Raw genomic sequence first — 25,100 nt, forward strand, 5'->3', positions numbered from 1 at the left:
AGTCAAAAAACTTAAAGAGCAAGACATTTTTTTCAGTTGTCCTTTATCCAGCCAGGTTCAGCAGAGTAGATTGTATTTGACATATTCTCAGAACACCTGAAGATGCAAATATTTTGTTTTAGCAAAGTGTGAAGAGTTTGAAACAAACTCCTGTGTGAAATGGACTCTAATTAACTAGTCTTTTCATTAATATTTTATAGTTTTAAAAAAATTGTCTACATTAATTGCTCTCTACAATTGCTTTTTTTCACACCAATATAGGTTGTTATTTTAAAAATAATGTGGAATACATGACACTAAAATTATTCAAAGGGATTAAAAACCCTTTATTTTTTACGCCTTTCTTCTTCATTAGGGACACCCTCCACTCCAATACGGTATATTCAGTTCACCAGGCTTTAAGAAGTGCCTCACTAACAAGGAAGCAATCCTGATTGCAGATAAGCACTCCCATTGCATCTGCTGCCTTGGGGAAGGCCACATCCAGTAAAAGTGTGGTCTCTGCCAGCAAATCCGGCCACAATCGCGTAAGGACAGAGACCTCTGACTGAACATTATCTTCATGGAGGCAGCTCTTAGGCCCTCACAGGATCCACACCATGAGTCACCAGGCAGACAGTCTTCTCCACAGCCCTCTACAGCTAAAGGCTGTGGGTCGAGGAAACAGATTGCTGACCCCTCTCACATGTCATCTAAGAAGAGAGCGGGAAGTCCTCATAGTAAGCCCCAAGATAGCTGTAAACGGTCCCCATCTTGCTCAGTATCTTTGGCACCATCAGTACTGAGACCATCTCAGTCCAGTACCCATGACTCATGGAAACCAACAGCAGCTGGTACTGCTGACATGCTCATGTACCCTATGGGCATGGGCACTGAAGGACAGGAGTAAGCACTCTGCTAAAAAGGAGCTCCCAGTATGTGAGTCTACATTGGTAGCATCGTCATCGCCTTATCCAGAGAGACCGGTACAGACAAGATCCCCATCTCCCCCAGCATTGCCACCAACACCGGGATGGTCAGTGCTGGCGAACCAGAGGAGGTGGTGTCATAGTATTCCTCTCAGGCTCCATATGGTGCTCAATACAGGCAAGGCCCATGCCCGCAGATGGCCCCATCACCACCACCCTGGTATGGCCACCCAGGGGCACCACTACCAGGCTCTATGCCACCATCATTCCAGTGGTCTTATTGGGACCCATAGGCAGCATATCACCAACATGCCTCTCAAGTTTTAAACCTGGCCCAAGAACCCTCAAGGCACACCACCTCGGCCGCAGCATCCAGTGCTTTGGAGCCTCCACAAAATATCATAGAGGAACAGGAAGGTGGGGGCAAAGAAGCAATGACACCAAAGAGCATGTTCTCCTTCTCCCTGGATGAAGCTGTCATGCCTTCCTCACCATCTCTGGTGGACAACTTTTGTCTTTTCCAGGAGTTGGCAGAGAGTTTCAGACACTCTCCAAATACTCCTGAAAGATATCAAGGATATTCATCATTGTCTCCTTGACATCCTCCATGCTTCCTCCTCCTCAAAGATTGCCCTCCCTATTAATGAGGCCATCTTAGACCCAGCAAGAACCATCTGGCAAACCCCAGCATCAGTAGCACCAACCTCCAAGCGGGTAGACAAAAATTACAATGTCCCCGCCAATGAAACTAAATTCCTCTTCTCCCACCCACCACCCAACTCCATTGTGGTGGACACCATCAATTCCTGCGGCTGGCAACACCAGTCGAGGGCCACTCCCTAAGACAGAGACTGGAAGCGCCTAGACCTTTTTGGTAGGAAGGTGTACTTCTCAGCCATACTTCAAATCTATATCACCAATTACCAGGCCCTCACAGCGAAATATGATTATATAAACTATTCAAAACTGAATGACTTTATTGAGCAGATACCGGAGTTACATTGTGACCAATTTAAGGATATTATCCAGGAGGGCCAGTTAGTGTAAAAAACATTGCTGCAATCTGCCCGTGATGTGGCTGACACAGCAGCTAGTGGTGATGCGTGGGCATCATGGCTCTATCTGTTGGCCTTCCCGAAGGAAGTACAGTCTCCTGTTGAGGACCTCCCTTTTGAGGCACAAAGCTCTTTGCAGAGAAGACTGATGCTCCCTTCACACCCTGAAGGACTCTGTGGCCACTCTCCAGTCCCTGGGTATCTACACACCAGGACAAAAAAAAAACTATTTAGTCCCCAATGCCTGCATAGACACACATCTCAATATTAACCTCAATGCCACCATGAGCCACAAAAAGAGAAAGGAAAATCTTCCTAAGTGCAAACCAGCTGGGCCACAATCTTCTTCGTCCCAGCCCTCTATGTCCAAACACCAGTTCTGATGGGTGGGTCGAGGCGCTGTTAGACCACTTCCCCCAATTGATACAGCCGATCAATGCTTTACACCCATTTGGCCACCAATAGGCAACATTCTGCAGTGCCTGGGAATTCATAACATCAGGCCAGTGGTTCCCAGAGATCATTCAAACTGGGTGCACCATCCATTTTACTTTGCTACCCCCTCCACAACACCACTGTTTTTTTTCCTGTGGGTGCTTGAGCCCCTCAGCATCCATGGAGTCAGCACATATGCTCTTCAGGAGTCACCTACAGTGGAGCAGCCATAGGGATACTACTTGAAGAAGAAGTTACTAACCTTGTGCAGTAATGAAGGTTCTTCGAGGTGTGTCCCTATGGGTGCTCCATAACTCACCCTACTCCCCTCTACTTCGGAGTTCTTGTCTATGGCTTGGCGGTAGAGAAGGAACTGAGGGGGGTTAGTCCGCATGCCTTGACTAGCCTCATGGCAGGGCACGTGTAGGGACAGCGCATGTGCAGGCCTAAGGGACACCACCACTGAAGTTCTTCGATCAACAGCACAGGGACACAAGCACACCTACGGTGGAGCACCCATAGGGACACGCATCTTGAAAACCATTGTTACTGCACAAGGTGAGTAACTTCTTCATCTTCTGCCATCTGGAAAAGACTTGAATATTGACCTCTACTGAAGTTATGAAAACATTGCATGCATATCTGAGGGAGAATTTAGCCTTAAATTATGGTCCAAGAGTGAATAATGTAGTACAAAGGATTAGCCTTCCACTGGAGTTTAAATTGTGATGACGGTTACAAATGGAAATGAGTTAGGTGACCTCATCCAAGTCTCCATTTGTGCCCATTATGAAATGATTGTCCACCTCAACACAACTTGACATTCTCTCCTCAGAAGATGGATTACTGGTCAACAGTGATCAGAATGATTTTACAGAGCCATGAGCCTCTGTGTTAGGCCCAAACTTCCAGGAACACGAACTCCTCAAAACAATTTAAATAAAAAAATATAGCAAAGCAAACATCCCCAGATCAATAGAAATGCCCTCTCAATACAACCCAAAGTAGACATTCTAAAGCATTTAAAATAAGAAAAAGGGGGGAGAGGTGGGCAGGAGATAGGAGAGTAATGTTGGAAAGCACTGTCAAGCTGACTGGACTCTTAAAAATAAATGTGGCCCTACCAGGTATTTTAATTTACCTACAGTCTTAAATAAACACCTGAAAATATACAGAATGTATTTGAACTTTCTGTTATTACACTGCATAGATCTATAAATTAGGTTTCCTTAAAATGTTGTGGAATACTTGAACCTATGAGCTGCTGAGCATTCTGGCCCTGATCTGGTGAAGCATGTTACCACATGCTAATCATTAAGTGTGCGAATAATCTCATCAACTTCACTGGATTGGGGTCCAAGTGCTCAGCAGTTTGCAGGATCAAGGTCTAAGAGAGAGGTAATAATATCTCAAGAGATATTTTAATATTACCTACTGCTCATTAATATGCAGTCTTTTTCATGTCTGATTCAATACTCACAGGGCTTTACTGCTCCCTTAGGGGTGTTGCTGGCAGAATTCTGTACAAAAGCCCTGGTGAAAGATGTCTTGTGTAGACAATTATATAGACACAAAGTTGTCATCTGATTCAAAAATATCTTCCAGTTCTACTTTAAAAATGCATATACAGTATATTTTGACAAAAGTGAGGTTGATGGATGTCTTCAATTTCCCATCATGTTAGATAAAAGTTTATTTAATAGCTTCATTGGTACATTAGCACAGTAATTCAGTCTAAATTGTAAACCCCATTGAGAAGCTGCTTTGCTTTCATTATTATGTTGGTAGTTTAAAGTGCAAAAATTATCACTAAGAGCCACATTTTTAAACGTGTGCATAAGTTGTGCCCACAAAAGGTACATGTGTGTACGGCACAAACAGATAATTGATCATGCAGTTTTATGTGTTTTGCATGTGCAACTGCATATTTGACATGTCTTTGCACCTCACAGACATATCTTGCTGGCACAATTCAAGCATGTCATATATATTTGCCCCAAAGGCTGTTGTGTAGAATTGTTGTATTTTAGAGACCATGATCAGTTTTAAGAGCTGCTTTTTGACTTCCTATTATATCTCGTCATTTGCCACTTGCATGGATTATTATTATTTATTTATTTATTTATATTGCCAGACAATAATAATGGGTAATTTCAACTATCCTCATATTGACTGGGTAAATGTCACCTCAGGGTATGATGCAGAGGTAAAATTTCTAGACACCATAAATGACTGCTTCTTGGAATAGCTAGTTCTGGAACCCACAGGAGGAGAAGCAATTCCTGATTTAGTTGTAAGTGGAGCACAGGCTCTGGTCCAAGAGGTAGCTATAGCTGAACTGCTCGATAATAGTGACCATCATAATGTAATTACATTTAATATCCTTATGGAGGGAATAGTACCCAAAAAACGCACTGCGGTAATATTGAACTTTAAACGGGGGAATTACATAAAAATGAGGACGCTTGTTAGATGGAAATTAAAAGGAGCTGTCAAAAGGGTTAATTGCCTGCAAGCAGCAAGGGGACTATTTAAAAACATGTTGATAGAGGCTCAGACTAAATGCATACCCCAAATCAGAAGAGACAATAAGAGGACTAAAAGAATAACATCATGGCTAAACAGCAGTATAATGGAGACCATTAGAGGCAAAAAGGCATCTTTTAAAATTTGGAAGTCAAATCCTAGTGAGGATAATAATAAGGTGCACAAAATCTAGCAGGTTAAGTGTAAAGGCATAACAAGGCAGTCCAAGAAAAAATTTGAGACACAACTTGCTAAAGACCAGGGCTGCCCGGGGAGGGGGGGGGGCAAGTGGGGCAATTTGCCCCAGGTCCCCACGAGAGTTTTTCAGGGTCCCTGGAGCGGGGTCCTTCACTCACTCCGGGGGCCCCGGAAAACTCTTGCGGGGCCCGGGCCCCTGGAGCTTCTTCCGCTCCGGGTCCTTGGCAGCGGGGGGTCCTTCTGCACCAGGGCGGAAGGAACCCCCGCCGCCAAATTACTGCCGAAGCGGGACCTGCCACCGAAGTGCTGGGTCTTCGGCGGTAATTCGGCGGTGGGGGGCCCCCACCGCCGGACTTTGGGGCACTTCAGCGGCGGGTCCTGGAGCGGAAGGAGCCCCCCGCTGCTGAATTACTGCCGAAGCGGGGGCCCCAGGCCGCCGAAGACCCCAGGCCCTCTGAATCCTCTGGGTGGCCCTGCTAAAGACTAAAGATAGTAAGAATTTTTTAAACATTAGAATCAGGAAGCCTGCCAAACAGGCAGTAAAGGCCACTATGTGACCAAGGTGTTAAAAGACCACTCAAGGAATTCAAGGTTACAGGGGTGCTGGAACAATTTGTATAGTGGGGGTGCTGAGAGCCATTGAACAAAACTGTAAACCCTGTATATGATGGAAACCCCTTCAAGCCAGGGGCGCGGCAGCATCCCTAGTTCCAGCACCTGTAAAAGGTCATTGCAAAGAAGATAAATTAATTCTTTTCATCACTCTTCACTGCCTAGGGTGTTGGGGAGAGACCCACATCAGAGCTAGTCTTTTTGGGCAACGTATCTGAAGTAGTGTCCCACACTGATGTGTCAGTGGAAGAAGTTTCAGAACAAACTGATAAATTAAACAGTAATATGTCACTAGGACCAGATGATATTCACCCAAGAGTACTGAAGGAATTCAAATATGAAATTTCAGAACTACTAACTGTAGTGTGTAACCCATTGCTGGAACAAGTCTCCATACCAGATGGCTGGAAGGTAGCTAGTGTAATGCCAATTTTTACAGTACCTGGCAAATTGGTAGAAGCTGTAGCAAAGAACAGAATTATCAGACAGATAGATAAACATGTTTGTTGGGAAAGAGTCAGCATGGCTTTTGTAAAGGGAAATCATGCCTCACAAATCTATTAGAATTCTCTGAAGGAGTCAACAAGCATGTGGATAAAGGTGAGTCAGTTGATATAGTTGCTTGAATTTTCAGAAAGCCATGGACTTATGTAATTCTTTTTGAACCCAGTTATACTTTTGGCCATTACAACATCCCTTGGCCACAGGTTAATTGTGCGTTATGTGAAAAAGTACTTTCTCTTGTTTGTATTAAACCTGCAGCCTATTCATTTCATTGGGTGACCCCTGGTTTTTGTATTGTGGGAAAGGGTAAATAACACATCTATTATAAGACAAGAGCCAATGGATGGATACAGACCGACAGACAGACAGGAGTACAAGGAAATTAGACAATATAGGTCAGCATGAGACACATGGTCTCAGCACATCAGCAGCTTAACTTTTGTCAAACTTTTTTTATAAGCATTTCAGCAAAGGAGAGTTGTAAAGAGAGATTTGTAGCTTTGCAGATTTTATGGGGCGTTCTTCCCAAGCATAAGGGGCAGCGTGGGACAAAGCATGAAGGTGCTTGTTTTCAAATTTAACAAGTGGGTGATGGAGGCTGGCATCATAGGCCACTCAGAGGTGGGAACTGACCTTTTGATAGAGAGAGATAATGAATGGGGTGGGGATAGGCTGCAAAAGGCCTTTAAAGTACATACAAGTAGCTTATGTTTGATGTGACAGACAAGAGGGAGCCAAAGGAGAGATACAAAGAGACAGGCTAGGAAAATGATCTTTGCAGCAGGATTCTGAATGGAAATGAGCTGGATAAGACTGCATTTGTCATGGCCAGAAAGAAGGATGTTGCTGTAATCAAGATATGAGTTGATGAGAGTTTTAGTTGCGCAGATGGATAGGAAAGGTTGTCTCTTAAAGATATTATATCAAAAGAATCTGCAAGATTTAGACATAGCCTTGATATGAGAACTTAGACAGAGGTCTGAGCTGAAGATACCATCCAGGTTATGGGCCAGAATGACAGGCAGGATGGTTTACATAACTATCAGCCAGTGGCATCCCATAAAAGATGGATCCTGTTTTTTAATTTAATATATTTATAGAGTTTAAGGCCAGGAGGGACTATTGGATCATCCAGTCGGTGCAGGGCATTACATCTCATCCAGTTACCCTGCACTGATCTCAATAACTTGTATTTGGCTAAAGCGTTTTTTCCAGAAAGACATCCAGTCTTGATATGAAAAGATCAGAGATGGAGAATCCACCACTTCCCTGGTAGTTTGTTCCAATGGTTAACTGCTCTCACTTACAATTTTTTTTTTGTAATTTTTAATTTGAATTTATTTGGCTTCAGCTTCCAGTCATTGGTTCTTGTTATGCCTTTGTCCACTAGAACGGTACCCAGTATTTTCTTCCCTTGAAGGTACTTGTAAATTGTGATCAAGTCACCTCTCAGTCTTCTTTTTAATAAGCTAAACAGACTGTGCTCTTTATGTCTCTTGCTATAAGGCATTTTCTCCACCCCTAAGATCATTTTTGTGGCTTTTGTCTGCACCATCTCCAGTTTTTCAATGTCCTTATTAAAATGTGGATAACAAAATTGGACACAGTATTCCAATACTGGTCTCACCAATGCCATACACAGAGGTAAAAATCACCTTCCTACTCCTGCTTCACTATTCCCGCATTTATACATCCAAGGATGAGATTAGCCCTTTTTGCCACAGTATCACACTGAGAGTTCATGTTGGGTTGCTTGTCCACTGTGACCCCTAAATCCCTGTCAGTCACTGCTTTCCAGGATACAGTTATGGCCTGCATTCCTTGTTCCTTTGCATTTGGCTGTATTAAAATGCGTTTTGTTTGAAGTTGCTCAATAGTTCACCTTTAGTATTTTCTGCCTTCTCTTGCTCATGGAAAGGATCTCCAAGAAGATCAGTTGGAATTTCCTTTTTTTTAGCTCCCTTCCAAGATCCTGAAGTCTTCTCTCATCTGTGGAGTTCCATGTGACGCTGAGACATTGGTTTCAAAGTGTATCATCACTAGTAGAGACTTGCAGATGACTGTACTGTTTGTCCAAATTTGTAGTTACATCTCCTTTGGTCACTCCAGGGAGACAGCATGTGGACTGCATTCCCTCCGAGCTTTCTCATGCTGCTTTTGGACTGCTTTTTTGGCAGTTCTGTGGTCTGCTAGAATGGACTCCACAGGTGGTCCCCAAATCGTAGTTTGACAACCAGTGATGTAGAAAAATCTCTCTTTTAATTGATTACTCCATAGGAAGAAATAATTACAGGGAGAGAGGCTTTCCCATGAGTAAATTAAATGGTTATCCCACGGGGAGATTAAATCACAGGGAAAAAGGGATGTAAAGCAAGTCCGATGAAGCCCTTGGATGACACTACAGTTTGCTACCAGCCAGTGAGTGTTTCTGTGAGGATGGAACAAGCAAACTCCTGTAGGGGGAGAGAGACTGTAGAAAAAAATCAAATCCAAACAGTTCTTTTAATGAGCTCAGGATAATTAATATATGTTTTTCCTGGGTTTAAGATAAACAAACTCTTATTTCTGAGTAGAACACATAGGCTTCATTTTACTGGTTATTATTGATAAATAGTCTGTTCTGTTTACATAAAAGGATGTGAAGTCACAAGAAGTAAATTAGTTGTGTTTATATATCATGTTATATTTATGGGCTGAATACATGTCTGTTTCATTTCAGATACAGCTGTTTGAAATGAATTATTAAGGACCCCTAGGACTGGGTGTTCAAACCTCTGATATAATTCTTTTATTATAACCCCAGTCTTCCTATAAACAATTCATATTAGAGTGAGCAAGGCCACTTTTTGATAAGCTCAATAAGGTCAGAACAGGCTAACACTTTTTAACACATTTGGAGTTCCTGGGAAATACATCCCCAACATTCATCACATTCCAGCAAAAATAACTCTCTGCAGTTAATACAGTACCACAGACTGAATCCTTAAAGTGTTCAAGGAATCTTGACTCCACCATGTGAGCTGAGGCTATCTCCCAGACAATACTTTTTCAACTGATTGTACAGATTGCTTCTGTTTTTCTACTGGAATCACATGCATTAGGAGGAAAATACCTGTGGTTTCATGTACAGTTTCCTAACTCATTATCTCCAGACTGATTCTTGCCTGCATATTTATACCTGCCTCTGGAATTTTCCATTACATGCGTCTGATGAAGTGGGTATTCACCCACGAAAGCTTATGCTCCAATACATCTGTTAGTCTTAAAAGTGCCACAGGACTCTCTGTTGCTTTTCATAGATAGTACAAGACAGATAGCCAGTAGCCCATCAATTCAGATGTCCTTTCTGACAGCAACCAACAGCAGATGCATCCGAGGAAGGTGGAATCTGAGCTTCCTACCCTAGCATAATGCATCTACTGGTAGCTAGTTGTGTGACACCTCCACTGAGGGTAATAAGGAGATTGGAAAAGAGAAGACTAAGGGGGGATATGATAGAGGTATATAAAATCATGAGTGATGTTGAGAAAGTGGATAAGGAAAAGTTATTTACTTATTCCCATAATACAAGAACTAGGGATCGCCAAATGAAATTACCGTATTTTCCGGCGTATAAGGCGACTGGGCGTATAAGACGACCCCCTAATTTTACAGTTAAAACATAGGTTTTGGCCTATACTCGCCGTATAAGACTACCCCCCCTTCCGAGGGGGGGAGCCCAGAGCCTTTTAAATCCCAGCCGCGGCCGGGAATCAGAGGGCTCTGGGCTGCCCGCTGCGGCGGGGAGCACAGAGCCTTTTAAATCCCAGCTGCGGCGGGGAGTCAGAGGGCTCTGGGCTGCCTGAAACCACGGGGAGCCCAGAGCCTTTTAAATCCCAGCCGCGGCCGGGAGTCAGAGGGCTCTGGGCTGCCCGCTGCGGCAAGGAGCCCAGAGCCTTTTAAATCCCAGCCGCGGCCGGGAATCAGAGGGCTCTGGGCTGCCCGCTGCGGCGGGGAGCACAGAGCCTTTTAAATCCCAGCCACAGCGGGGAGTCAGAGGGCTCTGGGCTGCCCGCTGTTTATACCCGGCGTATAAGACGACCCCTGAATTTTGCGGGTTGTTTTTTAGTATAAAAAGTCATCTTATACGCTGGAAAATACGGTAATAGGAAGCAGGTTTAAAACAAATAAAAGGAAGTTCTTCTTCACGCAGCGCATAGTCAACTTGTGGAACTCCTTACCTGAGGAGGTTGTGAAGGCTAGGACTATAACAATGTTTAAAAGGGGACTGGATAAATTCATGGTGGCTAAGTCCATAAATGGCTATTAGCCAGGATGGGTAAGAATGGTGTCCCTAGCCTCTGTTCATCAGAGGATGGAGATGGATGGCAGGAGAGAGATCACTTGATCATTGCCTGTTAGGTTCACTCCCTCTGGGGCACCTGACATTGGCCACTGTCGGTAGACAGATACTGGGCTAGATGGACCTTTGGTCTGACCCGGTACGGCCTTTCTTATGTTCTTATGAGATTTCTTCCTGACCCTATGGAGACTAGGTTTTGCCTAGACGCATGATATTTGATTGTCCTTATCTTAAAATTATATTTAAAAAAAACCCCAGCCAAGGTATGTGATTGTGATCTGCAGCAAATAATTCCACAGGTTGACAATACATTGGGCCAGATCCTCAGCTGGCATAAATTGTCATTGCTCTAGTGACTTCAACTAAACTATGACAATTTATAAGCTGAAGATCTGGCCTATTGTGTATAGTCATTTTTCCTTGAATTCATCTAATTGAATGAATGGTTCTTTCATTGTGGGAAAATGCATAAAATATGTTGCACAGTTTAAAATAAGACTGGATTTCCTTTGAGAAGAAGAAGACCACATAGGATTTTTAGCGGAAACTGTTGAGACCAAGCTGCTTTAGGAAATGCTGGGCCAGATTGTCTCCCCTGTTCTAGTCCACTTATGCAGACTCATCGGGCAAATGGGACTGAAAGCTTGTGGAGCTCCTTAGCTGGTGTATAGCTGGCATAGCCAGTTGCTACGCCATTCCCTGTGCAGTCCCTAGTATAGAGGGCTTACTGGTACAAGGAGGGTGTATGGCCAGAATGTGTTGTGCTCTGGCATGTCTGGCTGGGATGCGCGTGGGGGCATAGCCAGCGGGCATACTCTTTTGAGTCCCCCTCTTCCTCCCCCCCGCCATGCCTGGTTGTGGGATATGCAGCAAAAAATCAAGGCTACTCCTTTTTATTGCTGTTTACAAGTCAGGACAGGGACATTTCTTGGAAAGCCTACCTGAAACAAGTCAGCTGATTTAGCAGGTATTCGCCAGGTCCAGATTATCCCCCCCTCCCCTCCCCGAGGATTAATGATCTTGCTGGCTTCAGAGTTAGTACACTACAGGGAAAGAGCAACTTCCAGCTCAGACAGACTAAGTATATATAGCACCTATATATCTACTTGGATTTGCTTAGAAGAGTTGTGGCCTACTAACCATGGGTGGCCTGTTTTAAGCCAAAGCTCAGTAATGTGCAGGAGTGCCCTGCCTATGCTATTAAAACCACCAGTGTTCAGCAATGGCTGTCAGACGCTGGTCCCCCTAGCATTGAAAATGTTTTGGCTGCTAGTGTAGGCAGGGCCAAACCATTTTCAGTATTCATTACAGAAAGTATTCTAGACACTGGGTAGCAGGAGATATCTTCCATGCTTTTGAATAGTGGGTTTTGAAGTCTGTTGACATTATCTATACCAACAGGATAATGATTTCCCATATTGGTTGAAGGGTGTGACGGGGAAGAGCCACACTTGTGACTTCTTGGCTCGCTTTCCTAGCTTAGACCCATATGGTGGACCAAATTCCACTTTTGACTAGTGATGGTAGAATGTGGCCATTGATTCCAGCCAGTGGATCGGAACATCACTAATTGATTAAAACGACTTTAGTGATAAATGACATGACAGATACCTTCTGGGGAAGAGTGCAGATAAATGATACGAAGACTCACTCTACAGTGATTCATTGGCCAGATAACAGTGGTTTCTCTTCTTCAGCTTACTTTGTGTGATATATGATGATAAAGCACGGCACATACCTCCTACAATGCACTTGTTTTCCATGAGCTATCTGAATATTCTGTTATACGGTACAACCAAGAAAAAAGGGGTCAAAGTCAGATGAAGAAAGTGAATCAAACCTTTTTCTGTTAGATTTCTGTGTATACATAATGGAAAGCCAGGATGAACACTGAAAGGAGAAGAGGGTAAATCAGGGGTTGGCAACCTTTCAGAAGTGGTGTGCCAAGGCTTCATTTATTCATGCTAATTTAAGGTTTTGCATGCCAGTAATACATTTTAACATTTTTAGAAGGTCTCTTTCTATAAGTCTATAATACATAACTAATCTATTGTTGTATGTAAAGTAAATAAGGATTTTAAAATGTTTAAGAAGCTTCATTTAAAATTAAATTAAAATGCAGAGCCCCCTGGACCGGTGGCCAGGACCCGGGCAGTGTGAGTGCCACTGAAAATCAGCTTGCGTGCCACCTTCGGCACACGCACCATAGGTTGCCTATCCCTGGGGTAAATTATGGCAACTCTGTTGACAATTTATGTCAGCTTTTGTAATGTGCATATTTATCCTTTATTCATTAAAAATGGCTGATTTTCAAGTGGCTCATTTACCACAACTCCACTTTAAAGTACGGCATGGTGTCTTCATTAAAATTAATAACACTTTACAGTCCTGCTGTGAATTACTTAAACTGTGTGTGTGTGCGCGCGTGTGTGTGTGTGTATCTAGAGGGCAAACATAAGGCTTTCACTACTTCTCATTATGATACTATTGAGATGTTTAGAGTGTAGAGAAAAGAATAAGTATGCAACTGTCTTCCACTGAATTTACAGAACACAAAGACTAAATTTTGCTCTCAGTTACTTAGTTGCTACTTCATTAGACCAGGGGTTCTCAACCTTTCCAGACACTGTACCCCTTTCTGGAGTCTGATTTGTCTTGCATACCCCAAGTTTCACCTCACTTAAAAACTTGCTTACAAAATCAGACATAAAAATACGAAAGTGTCCCAGCCCACTATTACTGAAAAAATGGGTACATTCTCATTTTTGCCATATAATTATAAAATAAATCAATTGGAATATAAATATTGTACTTACATTTCAGTGTACAATATATAGAGCAGTATAAACAAATCATTGTATGAAATTTTAGTTTGTAGTGACTTTGCTAGTGCTTTTTATGTAGCCTGTTGTAAAACTAGGCAAATATCTAGCTGAGTTGCTGTACATCCTGGAAGACCTCTGCATACCTCCAGACCTGTACATCCTGGAAGACCGCTGCATACGTGTACCCATGGTTGAGAACCACAGCACTAGATGAATTGACTCATTATGCTTGAAGACTTTTATATCTTAAATTCCATAATAGATTCAGCCTTTTGATCCACAAGTTTTTCTGGAATCTCCCCTTATTTTCAACAATACATTGGCCTGACAAATTATCTGAGTGGAGTCATACAAAACCCTTTTTTTTTTTTATGGCTTTCAGTCAAATTCTATTTTCATTTATACCTGTGCAGTCCCAGTGAAGTCAACTGCACTGAGAAGATTAAATAAGCTTCTGTGTTATTTATGTAGCAGGCCAAGGACGAGGAAAGAGCTGGACTCCTGGAATTTGACAGACCTTGGTGATCATTCATTGTAATTGCAAAGAAAATTTGCTACAACATTTTCTGCTGCCTGCCATAGAAAATGATACTGAAGTGCTGCTGGACATCTGAATAAAGTAGACAATATTTTTAACTTGTATCTTTGATCTTTTTGTTATGTTTAGGAGAAATGGGGGACAAAGGACAGAAGGGCAGTGTGGGTCGACATGGAAAAATTGGTCCCATCGGTTCAAAAGGTATATTTGATTCAATCTTTTTTGTCTCCGGTGGTGTCTCAACTGAATAATCAATGGCGATTTACCTTTGAGATGAATCCCATTCTTAATTGAAATTACTCAGATTGTCTCAGAACTTACCAAAATAGATAAAGTCCTATAATTAAATCACATTCTAGTCAATCAAATGATGGAGATCTCTGGACTAGTTGTCTTATATCCTGACACATAGCAGGATCAAGAGGTTTCAGAAACCTGACTTGTGGGTAGATGAAAGAGTTTTTTTAAATTACATCAACCTCCGAGTATCGGTATTTAAAGGAGAGTGGGTGGGAAGTAGGATTGTACTTTGGTAGAGGCACAGATTCAGGAGCCATGAGGTCTGAATTCCTTGGCCTTCCCACTTTTTATGTGACATTGGTCAAATCATTTTGAACAGCATTTTCAATGGAGCTGTCTAATTTTAGGCTTCTAAATCAAAATTTAGACACCTAAATAAAAGTGGCCTGATTTTCAGAAGTGCTACTTCCTTACAGGTTCCACGGAAGTCATTGCTTTTTAAAGCGCCTAAGCAAGTACTGGCACAAATAACAAGAGATGGAACAGAATGAAACTAGTCATGATGTTTGTCCCTCAGTCCAAACTACACAGTTTGGGCGTGTCTTGATGATGAACTGACTGGGACAACAAATCCAAATTCTCCATCATTTGGGGTCCATCTCTACATTATGCATTTTTTGTTTTTTGCTGTAAATCTTAGTCATTAACAAAAAAAAACCTGTTTAGAAACTTTCTGTTAATGAAACTGGTGACCCAATCCATTTGCTGAGCAGCAAAATTGATGATATTTTTCATTTTTTAGGTGAAAAGGGAGATAATGGGGATATAGGGCCACCTGGTCCTAATGGAGACCCAGGTAAACCATGATAGATCTTCAAAGTGTATAGTTTTTTTAAAAAAATGTATAAATCATGTATAGTACACAATCCTTTTAAAAATGCTGAAGAATGATGTTGGAACTTAAATTTTTGAATAACCTCTTCTGATTTATGCATTGTATTTTGGATTATACTGCACATCTACAGGGTACTTTTACAAAACGTTTGTTGAGGATGCAATGACTGCTGGGAGTTGTACTGTAATTCCCTCTGGGGGTGGACAACTGCTTGAAAGAATTCTCAATAGCTCCTCACTAACTCAACATGGATTTAGTTATTCCAGAAAGCTAATGGGAGCAGGAATGCAACGTGTTCCCAGTCATTCCCACTATGCAAAAAGACATCTCTGGACATTCTATTTAGGTTCTCATTCTGCACTGAGAACCTTGTGGGGTCCCATAAATGTCTTCAGTGGGACATCTCATGGGCACAAAGCTGGGCTGTGCATGTGGTTCTCAGGAAAGGAACAAGGCCTAAGGAGGGATTTAGGGATTTCATGCCAGTGTCTACAAGGCCAACAGAATTTATAGAATTTATCGGCAGGGTAAGAGGACATATTTTCATCTAGAGCAGAAGTTCTCAAGCTGTGGGGTCAGGTGCTCCAGGGGGGTGGGGAGGGGAGGTGGTGTGCAGAATGTATTCGGGGGGTGGGGGCATGAAAAGCTTTTTGGGGAAAAGAACTTACTGCACACATTTTAGCCCCAGCAATGGATAAATAACTAACCTGATTCCTCCAGACATATCAGGTCCTCCGATGGCACTGTGCATTTTCATGGATTTCTGCTAAGCTTGCATAACATTATACAAAGTCATTGCCCTCTGTATGTTAATGCATTCTTTGCTATGACATGGTGTGTGCATTTAATTGTAAGCATCAACTACAACTGCAGTTTTTCTTTTGCTCTTATTACAATGGATCATTGGCTCTGTTTGAATCAATACCTTATAATATAGTATATAGAGATATACCTATCTCACAGAGCTGGAAGGGACCCTGAAAGGTCATTGAGTCCAGCCCCCTGCCTTCACTAGCAGGACCAAGTACTGATTTTGCCCCAGATCCCTAAAGGGCCCTCTCAAGGATTGAACTCACAACCCTGGGTTTAGCAGGCCCATGCTCAAACCACTGAGATATCCCTCCTGCCTTACTGTTTTTAATATTTAGTGAGTTGCATGTTGATTTTTTTTATGGCTATATGTATTTGTGTGTTGGGGGGAGGGGGCTGTAAACTACTACAAACACAAAGAAGGGGGCACAATCAAATACGTTTGAGAACCACTGATCTACAGAACTGACTTTATTTTGGTTTTCAAGAATACTGTGATTTTTGCCAGTTATGCTGGTGGAGAGAAGCTGTTTTGCAAAGCCTTTCTACACATCATTTGAGACTCTGAAAAACCATTGGATGATCAACGGGAGCACAGTATCTTGTTAGGCGTATGAAAAGCTTAGGGCCGGTCTACATGTAAAACGTTGCAGTGGCGCATCTGTACCAGTGCAGCGGTGTCAGTGAAGATGCTGCTATATTGATGGGAGAGCTTCTCCTATCGGCACAGCTAATCCACTTCTATGAGAGGCAATAGCTATATTGACAGGAGAAGCCCTCCCCTTGACATAGTGCTGTCTATGCAGGGGGCTAGGTCGATATAACTACATTGCTCAGGGGTGTGACATAGTTATGCCAATGTAAGTTTGTAGTGTAGACCTGACCTTAGACTCAGATGATGGAAAACAATAGACTATCGGTGCTTTTAAGACAAAAATGCAGCCCCTCCCCTGCATTCTAGTATCTTTAATAGATTTTATCTTAGATAATAAAATTGTAAAAATGGAAATGTTGTTTGCATTAATTATGTGTTGTTAGCAACCACTGAATGATACAAATGTAACAGACGTGGTTATTAGGTAATGAGGAATGAACAATCAATGTTTACTAAAACATCTGCTCTTATGGGAAGGTTAGGAAGGAGCAAGGCTATGCAGTGCCTTGTATGCGAAGAGAAGAGTCTTAGGGATAGATGATGACTTGGACTGTGCCCATACAAAAGGAGAAGGAACCCCCCTTTCACTCCTACATGGGCTACTCAGACTCTGGTCCAGGCATACACCAGTAAGCAGCCAGGGCCTGCAAAGTACTTTAGCACATGTATAAGTTCCAAATGTTCTTAAGAGGTTTGTTGAAGTGGGATGGACTTAGACAGGTGTTTAAAAGCTTTGCTGAGTCAGGGGCTTAGTATGTGCTAGCTGCACTAGCCTAGGAATTGCCACAGGAGACACACTTCTGAGTTAAGTTTCCTCCCCGGCTCTTTCTTTGCTCCGTTGCCGGTTAGTAATTTACTGCTGATCTACACTACTCAAATTACTATCCCTGTGTACTGGCTTACAATCTGGCCTTTAACCTCTGCTGTGTCTGCCATTTTAGGGCCAGATTCTGCCAATTTACTCACCTGAAGTAGTACTTTACTTTACGAGCAGTCCCATTCATTTCAGTAATACTACTCATGGAGTAAGGCGCTACTCTACCTGCAGAATCTGGCTCAAAGCCTTCATGGGGAGATTTTTCAAAGGCTAGGTACCCAACTCACAATGAAAGTCAGCAAGTACCAGTACAGGTACATAAAAGGTGGCAGAATCTGGCCCTAAAAGGGAAGGTACAGTACAGGTTAAGGGTCAGATTCTAACCAGAAGTGAATTACAGTGCTCTGGGAGCAAGGAAGAAGCAGGGAAGGAAATGGGAGTGGGCACCAACCTGCTATTTTTGACTTTGAAAATCCCCCCTAAGATGTGGAAGGCACCACATAAGTTTTTCTCATGGAATTATCATTTATTATTCTAATTTGTGGGTCAGAATGGCAAGTTAACATAATGCAATTCTCTGACTTGTGTGTTTCAGTTTGCAAATGGGTGCTCAGATTGGCACTTCTTTACTATTTGTATTATTGTAGTGTCTAGCAGACCTTGTCCTGGACTAGGACCCCATTGTGCTAGGTGCTGTACAAACACAGAGTAAATGATATTCCCTGCCCCAAAGAGCTTAACATCTGCATGTGAGATAAGAGACAACAGATAGATACAGACAATCAGATGAGGGAGTACAATGAGATGACATGGTCAGTATGATGGACTGCGGTATCAATGCGCCAGCAGCCTAACTGCTGTTGAATTTTTTTGGAGGCAGTGTGGGAAAGGGGAGTTATAAGGAGGGTTTTGAAGGAGGACAATGAAGTGGCTTTGCAGATATTTATGGGGAGCTCCTCCCATATGTGAGGGGCAGAATTGGAGAAAGCACAAAAGTGCTTGTTTGAAAATTTAACAAATGGGCCAGGGAGGCTAACATTACAGGCAGATCTGGGGCAGGAGCTGACTTGTCAATACTGAATGAGAGCTGATAGGTGGGGGTGGGATTAGACAGTTAGGTACCTAAACTGGATATTAGCGTGATTAAATACAGATTTGAATATCTATATGCAGAACTGGGTGCCTTACCTGGAACCTAGTTTTCAAAACTGGGTTCTGAGAAGTTACCTTTTAAATAATCTCATTAAAATTGCTTTTTTCAGACCATTGTAAATTTGGGATAATAGGCAGAATTCTGCCTTTGATTTGCTGTATGGATAGATTCCTTATGCAGAGCAAATGCAGAATATGCCATACAGATTCCCTGTGTGGAAAAGAGATCTGCAGTGAAGATGGAAGAGGAGAATTTTGCCTTATATATGCATCACTGAGAACTCAGAAGTTTAAAAATGTCCTATTTTTGTTCCTAGCGGACCATTGTCTGCCACATGTTTGGCACTAGTTGGCACCGTCATTTGGGATCGCCTCAGAGAGGTCAAGGACTGAGGTGGCATAGAGAGTGAACTGAACTCTTATAGGTAGACCCAAAGGTCAGAGTGAAGGATGTTGGTGGGTCAACATGGAAGTTTGCACGGTTGCTGCCTATTGTTTGGACAGAGAATTTCACTCTCTGGGGTCATCAGGCTAGCCCCTTCTGTGAGCAATACATTCACATAAATATATTTCATGAAACATTTTTATTTATGTTTGTATATACAATTTAACGGCAAGCACCCCCCTGATCTCTGCAGGCATCCCTTGTGAATGCAGCCAGCTAAGGAAGGCTATTGGGGAAATGGATATCCAAGTGGCCCAGCTGACAACTGAATTAAAATTCATAAAAAATGGTATGTTCATTTTGTATGTTTCTCCCTTTCCAAGTGCCCTATTTTTTTTAATGATGAAGCTGCTCTTAAAGAATATGGCCATTTCATATTTGATTTGTGTATCTATTTTTGTGGTGTGCATTAAGTTGGTTTATAGAAATGCGAGTGCTCACTTTTCAGCACTGCCCTCCCCCGCAGCTGTCGCTGGTGTGCGTGAGACAGATAATAAGATATACCTACTGGTGAAAGAAGAGAAAAGATATATGGATGCCCAGCTCCACTGCCATGGAAGAGGAGGAACACTGACCATGCCCAAGGATGAGAATACCAATAGTCTGATTGCTTCTTACATCAATCAAGCTGGGCTCACCAGAGTTTTCATTGGGATCAACGACCTGGAAAAAGAGGGCAATTTTGTGTATTCTGATCGATCACCCATGCAGACCTTCAACAAATGGTGCAGCGGGGAACCCAATAATGCCTATGATGAGGAGGACTGTGTGGAAATGGTGGCCTCTGGTGGATGGAATGATGTTGCCTGTCACATTACAATGTATTTTGTTTGTGAATTTGACAAAGAAAATGTGTGAGGCTGTCTGCTCCACCCTCCTCCCCCGTTTGAAGCAGATTGTACAACTTACCCCTTGTTTATAAAGTACTAGTTATATTTTACAAGTATATAACATCAGTGTTGTACAGCTGTAAATATAATTAGGTATTTCAAATATCAGTATTTACCCTTCAGAAGGGAAGAGCAGAGTTAAATAAGACATAGTTTGTCTTGCCCTAAGAAAATATGTATCTAGATGAGGTCCATATTCTGCCCTCACTGCAATTAATGAATGAGGTTGCATGACAGCAATGGAGGGCAGAATTTGGCTCTTTGATATTATAATATTGTTTCTGAAGACGTAGATTCTTGATATTGTTTTATCTTAACATTTTTAATTGTTAATGTTAATTGCTCATACTGGTTTACAAAGATGGCATTTCTGGCTATTTCAAGCCATAAGGAAAAGTTTTTGTATACTCTAGCTACTTAATACAACTATTGCAATAGGGTTCTGAATGGGCAGGCTTTGTACCTGTTTCTGTGACACATACACAAGCCAACCAACCCATTAGTTCTACCATTTTTGTAACATCTTTTTATTAAACTATTTGCAAATAACAACACAGAGACACACTTCAGGGAGCAAACTCATTTACACTGCCTTGGGGAGTCTAAATGGCTCATAATTCAGTACTAGACGGGGATAAGCCAACTTTGTGTTTCTTCAGAAAATGCAATGCCAGGTTCTGTTTGTTTTACACGTTTAACTGAGGGTGGGACTGTACATAAACTATTTAAGTGATAAAAGAATTTGCCAAAGGAAGCCAGTACTCTAAAGTTGTATTTGAGCCCTGCTGGAACACTCTTGGATGGCATTCCAGCACTTTTTTGGGGAGCTGAAATGGCATTTTATGGCCCTTCAGATACTTGCATTCTGGCACTTCTCAAGTGCAGCACTCACTAGTCTATTTCTGCTTAAGATATTCATGATTGATATTTTTGGTTACAAAACCCAAGGAGGGCTTCCTGAGTACATCATTAGTCTCACAAAATCTTTGTTGTCCAACAGTTCCTTTCACTAGGACAAATGCTGAAATCTTCACTTAGCTTTCACTCTGTCCTTAACTTGATGTTAGAGGAAGATTGGCCTTAGTAAGGACTCCAAAAAGGGCCAAATTCTCTGCAGGCATAAATGAGCACAGCTCCATTGACTTCAATGGATTTCATTCATTTGTCCCAGCAGAGAATTTATCTCTGAGTAAGGACTTCAGGAACTGGTCCTTTATTTTGTTCTTGTGATTACTACTCTTCATGGCTATATCTTCTCTTAAATAAAATCTTATTTATTTAAAAAAAATGTTCAGTACACCTGTAGGGATATAGTTCCAAAGGAATGCAGTAAGTCATTTTGCCCCACTTATTTGTGTATCCAATTCACAACTGCATGTGACTGAAAAACATGGTATATTTTTGAAGGGTATAACTGGACAAAAAGAGTTATGAATATTGGATATTTGTAGTGGCCTGTTGCAATTCCTCTCATCTTTTAGTCAACTGCTCTACATATGAAGGTCACTGGGAAACCTCTGTCTATTGTGTTTTTCAGACAGTGTGGGTATACAATGTTTTAAATATATTTTAAGGGTAAACAACACTAAATATGAAACAATCCCAAAGCATGTATGATCAATCTGGAAGAAATATCTAGAAGAAACTCAAAACAGGCTTGGCGTGTGATTTCAGATAGCCTCCACATATTAGGCAAGACCAGATTAATAAACTACTGTACAGTGCTACAGTTAATGGAAGATTACTGACCATAGGACTTTTGCTCAGTTCCTCAAAGCATGACAACATTTGAAATAACATGTTAATTTTATTCTCAAGGAAATAAACAATTTCATCCTGGCATGTATGATGAAGAGGGGGGTTTTCTTGGGGTTTTCTGTGTTTTCCAGTGGTTTGCATGCACAGGGGGTGGGACTCAGTGTCCCCGGGTGTTACTGGTTTAACGAGGTGAGGGAGAGGGAGTTTGTTGTTACAGAGGATTGGAGAGAGAACTCGGGACCCCGGCCGATGGCCTGGAGGATGGAGACCCCCGCACCTGGTGACTCAGAGATCTGGCTCAGGAGACACAGCCGGTTCTAGCCAGTGGGAGGACAATGGGCTGTGAAGAGAGGACCCTGGTGACCTGACCAGCTGGTTCCAGCCAGAGGAGGGCTGAGAGGAGAGGAGACCCAGGCCTTCCTGTTTACAACCCTGTTTACCTGGAGAGAAGACAATGGACAGAGGCGGGGCTTGGGGCCGGGGATATCAGAGGCCCAGCTGGGAAGCAGGGGGGCTTTGGGCTGGAGAGGGGGAGCAGGCAGAGCCCACCTGGATGCAGGGGGACTGGGATATGCTCTGCTGAGGGAGGCCAGGCCTGAGGCCCTGAGAGTTTCCTGTGCTGTGTTCAACCCTCAATGAACCCTCCTGTTTTATACCGGCTGAGAGTCGCTCCGGTCTAGAGAACAGGGTTGCATCAACTCCTTCGGGGGTGAGGAGGCCCGGGGGGTCCAGAGCACGTGGACTCCCTGAGGGGGCCCACGGCGAGAAACTGGTGTGCTAAGGTTCAGAGAGGTGCGGCTCCAGGAGGTGGAGGGGCCTGACCCTGAGAGTGGACCCCCGAGAAGGGCTGTCTCACTGAAAGGGGCACCCCCCACAGACCGCACGGGACCAAGAGTGGGCACGATCTGTGAGTCCGTGACAGCATGCTAACTGTTGTGAAGTTGAACCTGTTATAAAGGTTTGCACATGAACTCCTAAAACTGGTAGAATATTATTCCAATATATGAAAATCATGCAGGCCATAGTGCTAGAGAGCCATAACCCTGAAGAACAATTCAGACGGTGACTGGTTCTGCTTGCCAGCGTTTCTTTCTGGTACAGGTAAAGTATGGCTTATGTGTGTTTGGCTCTTCCAGGGCTTTAACTGAGATCTCAAATAATCTTGGTGTGATTGTACATTTACGTACAAAGGTTCTTGGTCTACAAAATCTGAGAAGGGCTAAAAATGTATTCCTGTGGGTCAATTTGCACCCAGGGAATATTCCCTTGTGAGTTTTGTAATGGTTTGCCTCCTGCTAATAAAAATCCCCAGAGGCTTTTAAACCACCACTATGTTAGGGTCAAATCATTGTAGCTGTATGGTAATAAATAAGAGCAATCTAAGCCTGGGTTTCACTTGACTAGAGCTGTCTGCCTAGGATGGCACTTGCCCACCTAAAATATCTTGAAGACACTTCGTGTGCCTAAGCTGTCAGCTTTGCCCACTCTTTACCCATTTTTGCAAGATACTGATGTGGTGGGTTGATTCTGCTTGTATGAATCTGTACTCTCTTTGCAGATTCCTTCGAATGAGCTAGAAAACAGGCCTGCATGCCTAAAAGCCTTACTTGAGCTGGGCAGCAGGCACACAACATTTTCACAGATTTATAGAGTGTTTAGTGAACAATCTGAATTTCTACATTTATTTCCTTCCATTTTTCTGTGTGTGGTGTTCTGTCCCATCGGGGGTGGGGGGGAGAGAGAGAGAGAGAGAATTATATATATATATATATATATATATATAATCTGCGCTACACCTTAGCTAACAGCCATATGGCTTTTAGCTCATGCAGTAGAGGCTCATGCACTAGGCTCCAGGTTCGATTCTGCCTGCCAACCACCAGGGTCTGTCCATGTTCCAAGTGGGGAGGTAGGGCTCAACGTTACTCAGTCCTCATTGCTCATGGTGGGTCTTTGTCTGTGCTGTGGGGAGTCACAACTCACTCTCTGTTCTGCTGTGGGGAAGGAGGACCTCTGTACTGCCCCTTACATGGGGCAGGTTATAAAGCTACAGTCTAGCAAACTGTGGCCTGTGGGTTGGATCCGGCCCACCAGCTGTTTTAAGGTGGCTCTTGGGCTCCCGCTAGGGACCACGGTTTGGGGCTTGCCCCACTCCGGTGCTCCAGCCAGGAAGCAGGGTCAGGGGCCAATCCACATGGCTCTCAAAAGCAGCAGCATAGCCCTGCTCTGCCGCTCCAGCCGGGGAGCAGGGGTGGGTTCCGTTCCATGCTGCTTCTGGAAGCAGTGGCATGTCCCCGCGCCAGCTCCTGCATGTAGGGGCAGCCAGGGGGCTCTGCTCTGCATGCTGTCCCCACCCCAAGCGCCACCCCCGCAGCTCCCATTGGCTGGGAACTGCGGCCAATTGGAGCTGCAGGGGCAGCGCCTACGGATGGGGCAGCACAGAGAGCTGCCTGGCTGCGGCTCCACATAGGAGCTGGAGTGGGGACATGGCTGATACTTCCAGGAGCCGCTTGAGGTAAGCACCGCCTGGAGCCTGCACCCCTGAGACTGTCCCAGTGCCTCAACTCCCTGCCCCAGCCCCAATCCCCTTCCTACCTGCTGAACCCCTCGAACCCAGCCTGGAGCACCCACCTGCACCCCCAAACCCATAATCCCCAGCCCCACCCCAGAGCCTGCACCCCCATCCCGAGCCTGCACCCCATCCCACACCACAACCCCCTGCTCCAGCCCTCTGAACCCCTCAATTCCAGCCCGGAGCACCCTGCTACACCCCAAGCTTCTCATCCCCAGCCCCACCCCAGAACCTGCACCCCCAGCCAGAGCCTGCACCCCTCCCACACCCTACTCCCCCAGCTTGGAGCCCCCTCATGCACCATGAACTCCTCATCCCCAGCCCCACCCCAGAGCCCACACCCCCCAGTCAGAGCCTTCACCCCCTCCTGCACCCCAATCCCAATTTTATGAGCATTCATAGCCCGCCATATAATTTCTATTTCCAGATGTGGTCCTTGGGCCAAAAAGTTTGACCACCCCTGGTCTAGCCTTATGGCCAGGTCCAAAGGCTACTGAAGTGAATGGCAAGACTCCTAGGGTATGTCTACTCTGGATCTGAGCTTGTGGACTCTGCTTCCAAACCTGTGCTTGAGCGTCCACAATGCATTATAAATCTGGGTTTAAAATTGCTGGACTCAGGATTCAGAGCCATGCTAATTTGTCCATACTGCACTGTGTGGACCTTCTGACTTGGGCCTGTGGCTTGACCCGCACCCTCACTGCAAAGTAACAAGGCTTGGACCTGAGTCACAGTAGGACATAGGCTCTGACCCATCCCCATAGTAGGGTCCTAGGATTTAGGACCTGAGTTCTTGTTGACCCAAGTTGGACTGATATGTATGTGGATGGAAGTGGGGATTGGGCTCAAACCCGAGTCACAGCCCAGGCTTAGTGTGCAATTTAGACATACCCTATTGAGTTCAGTAGTCATTAGATCACCTG

The 25,100-nt window shown here is 43.7% G+C and overlaps 1 protein-coding gene across 6 annotated transcripts in view; it reads left to right on the forward strand.

Moving 5' to 3' along the window:
- The window catches only part of COLEC11 (collectin subfamily member 11), a 41,674-nt gene extending 19,992 nt beyond the window's left edge, over window positions 1–21,682 (forward strand). For 5 of the 6 annotated variants that reach the window (XM_039530985.1, XM_039530988.1, XM_039530986.1 and 2 more), the window contains exons 4-7: window positions 14,073–14,144; window positions 14,986–15,039; window positions 19,151–19,246; window positions 19,406–21,682. In XM_039530985.1, the coding sequence (XP_039386919.1) occupies window positions 14,073–14,144; window positions 14,986–15,039; window positions 19,151–19,246; window positions 19,406–19,815 (632 nt within the window). In that variant the 3' untranslated portion in view covers window positions 19,816–21,682. The remainder of the gene's footprint in view (window positions 1–14,072; window positions 14,145–14,985; window positions 15,040–19,150; window positions 19,247–19,405) is intronic. The other variant, XM_039530990.1, reaches the window with a different exon arrangement.
- The last annotated feature ends 3,418 nt before the right edge of the window (window positions 21,683–25,100 follow it).

This window comes from Mauremys reevesii, linkage group 3 (genome assembly GCF_016161935.1).
Source record: "Mauremys reevesii isolate NIE-2019 linkage group 3, ASM1616193v1, whole genome shotgun sequence".
Classification (NCBI taxonomy): Eukaryota; Metazoa; Chordata; order Testudines; family Geoemydidae; genus Mauremys; species Mauremys reevesii.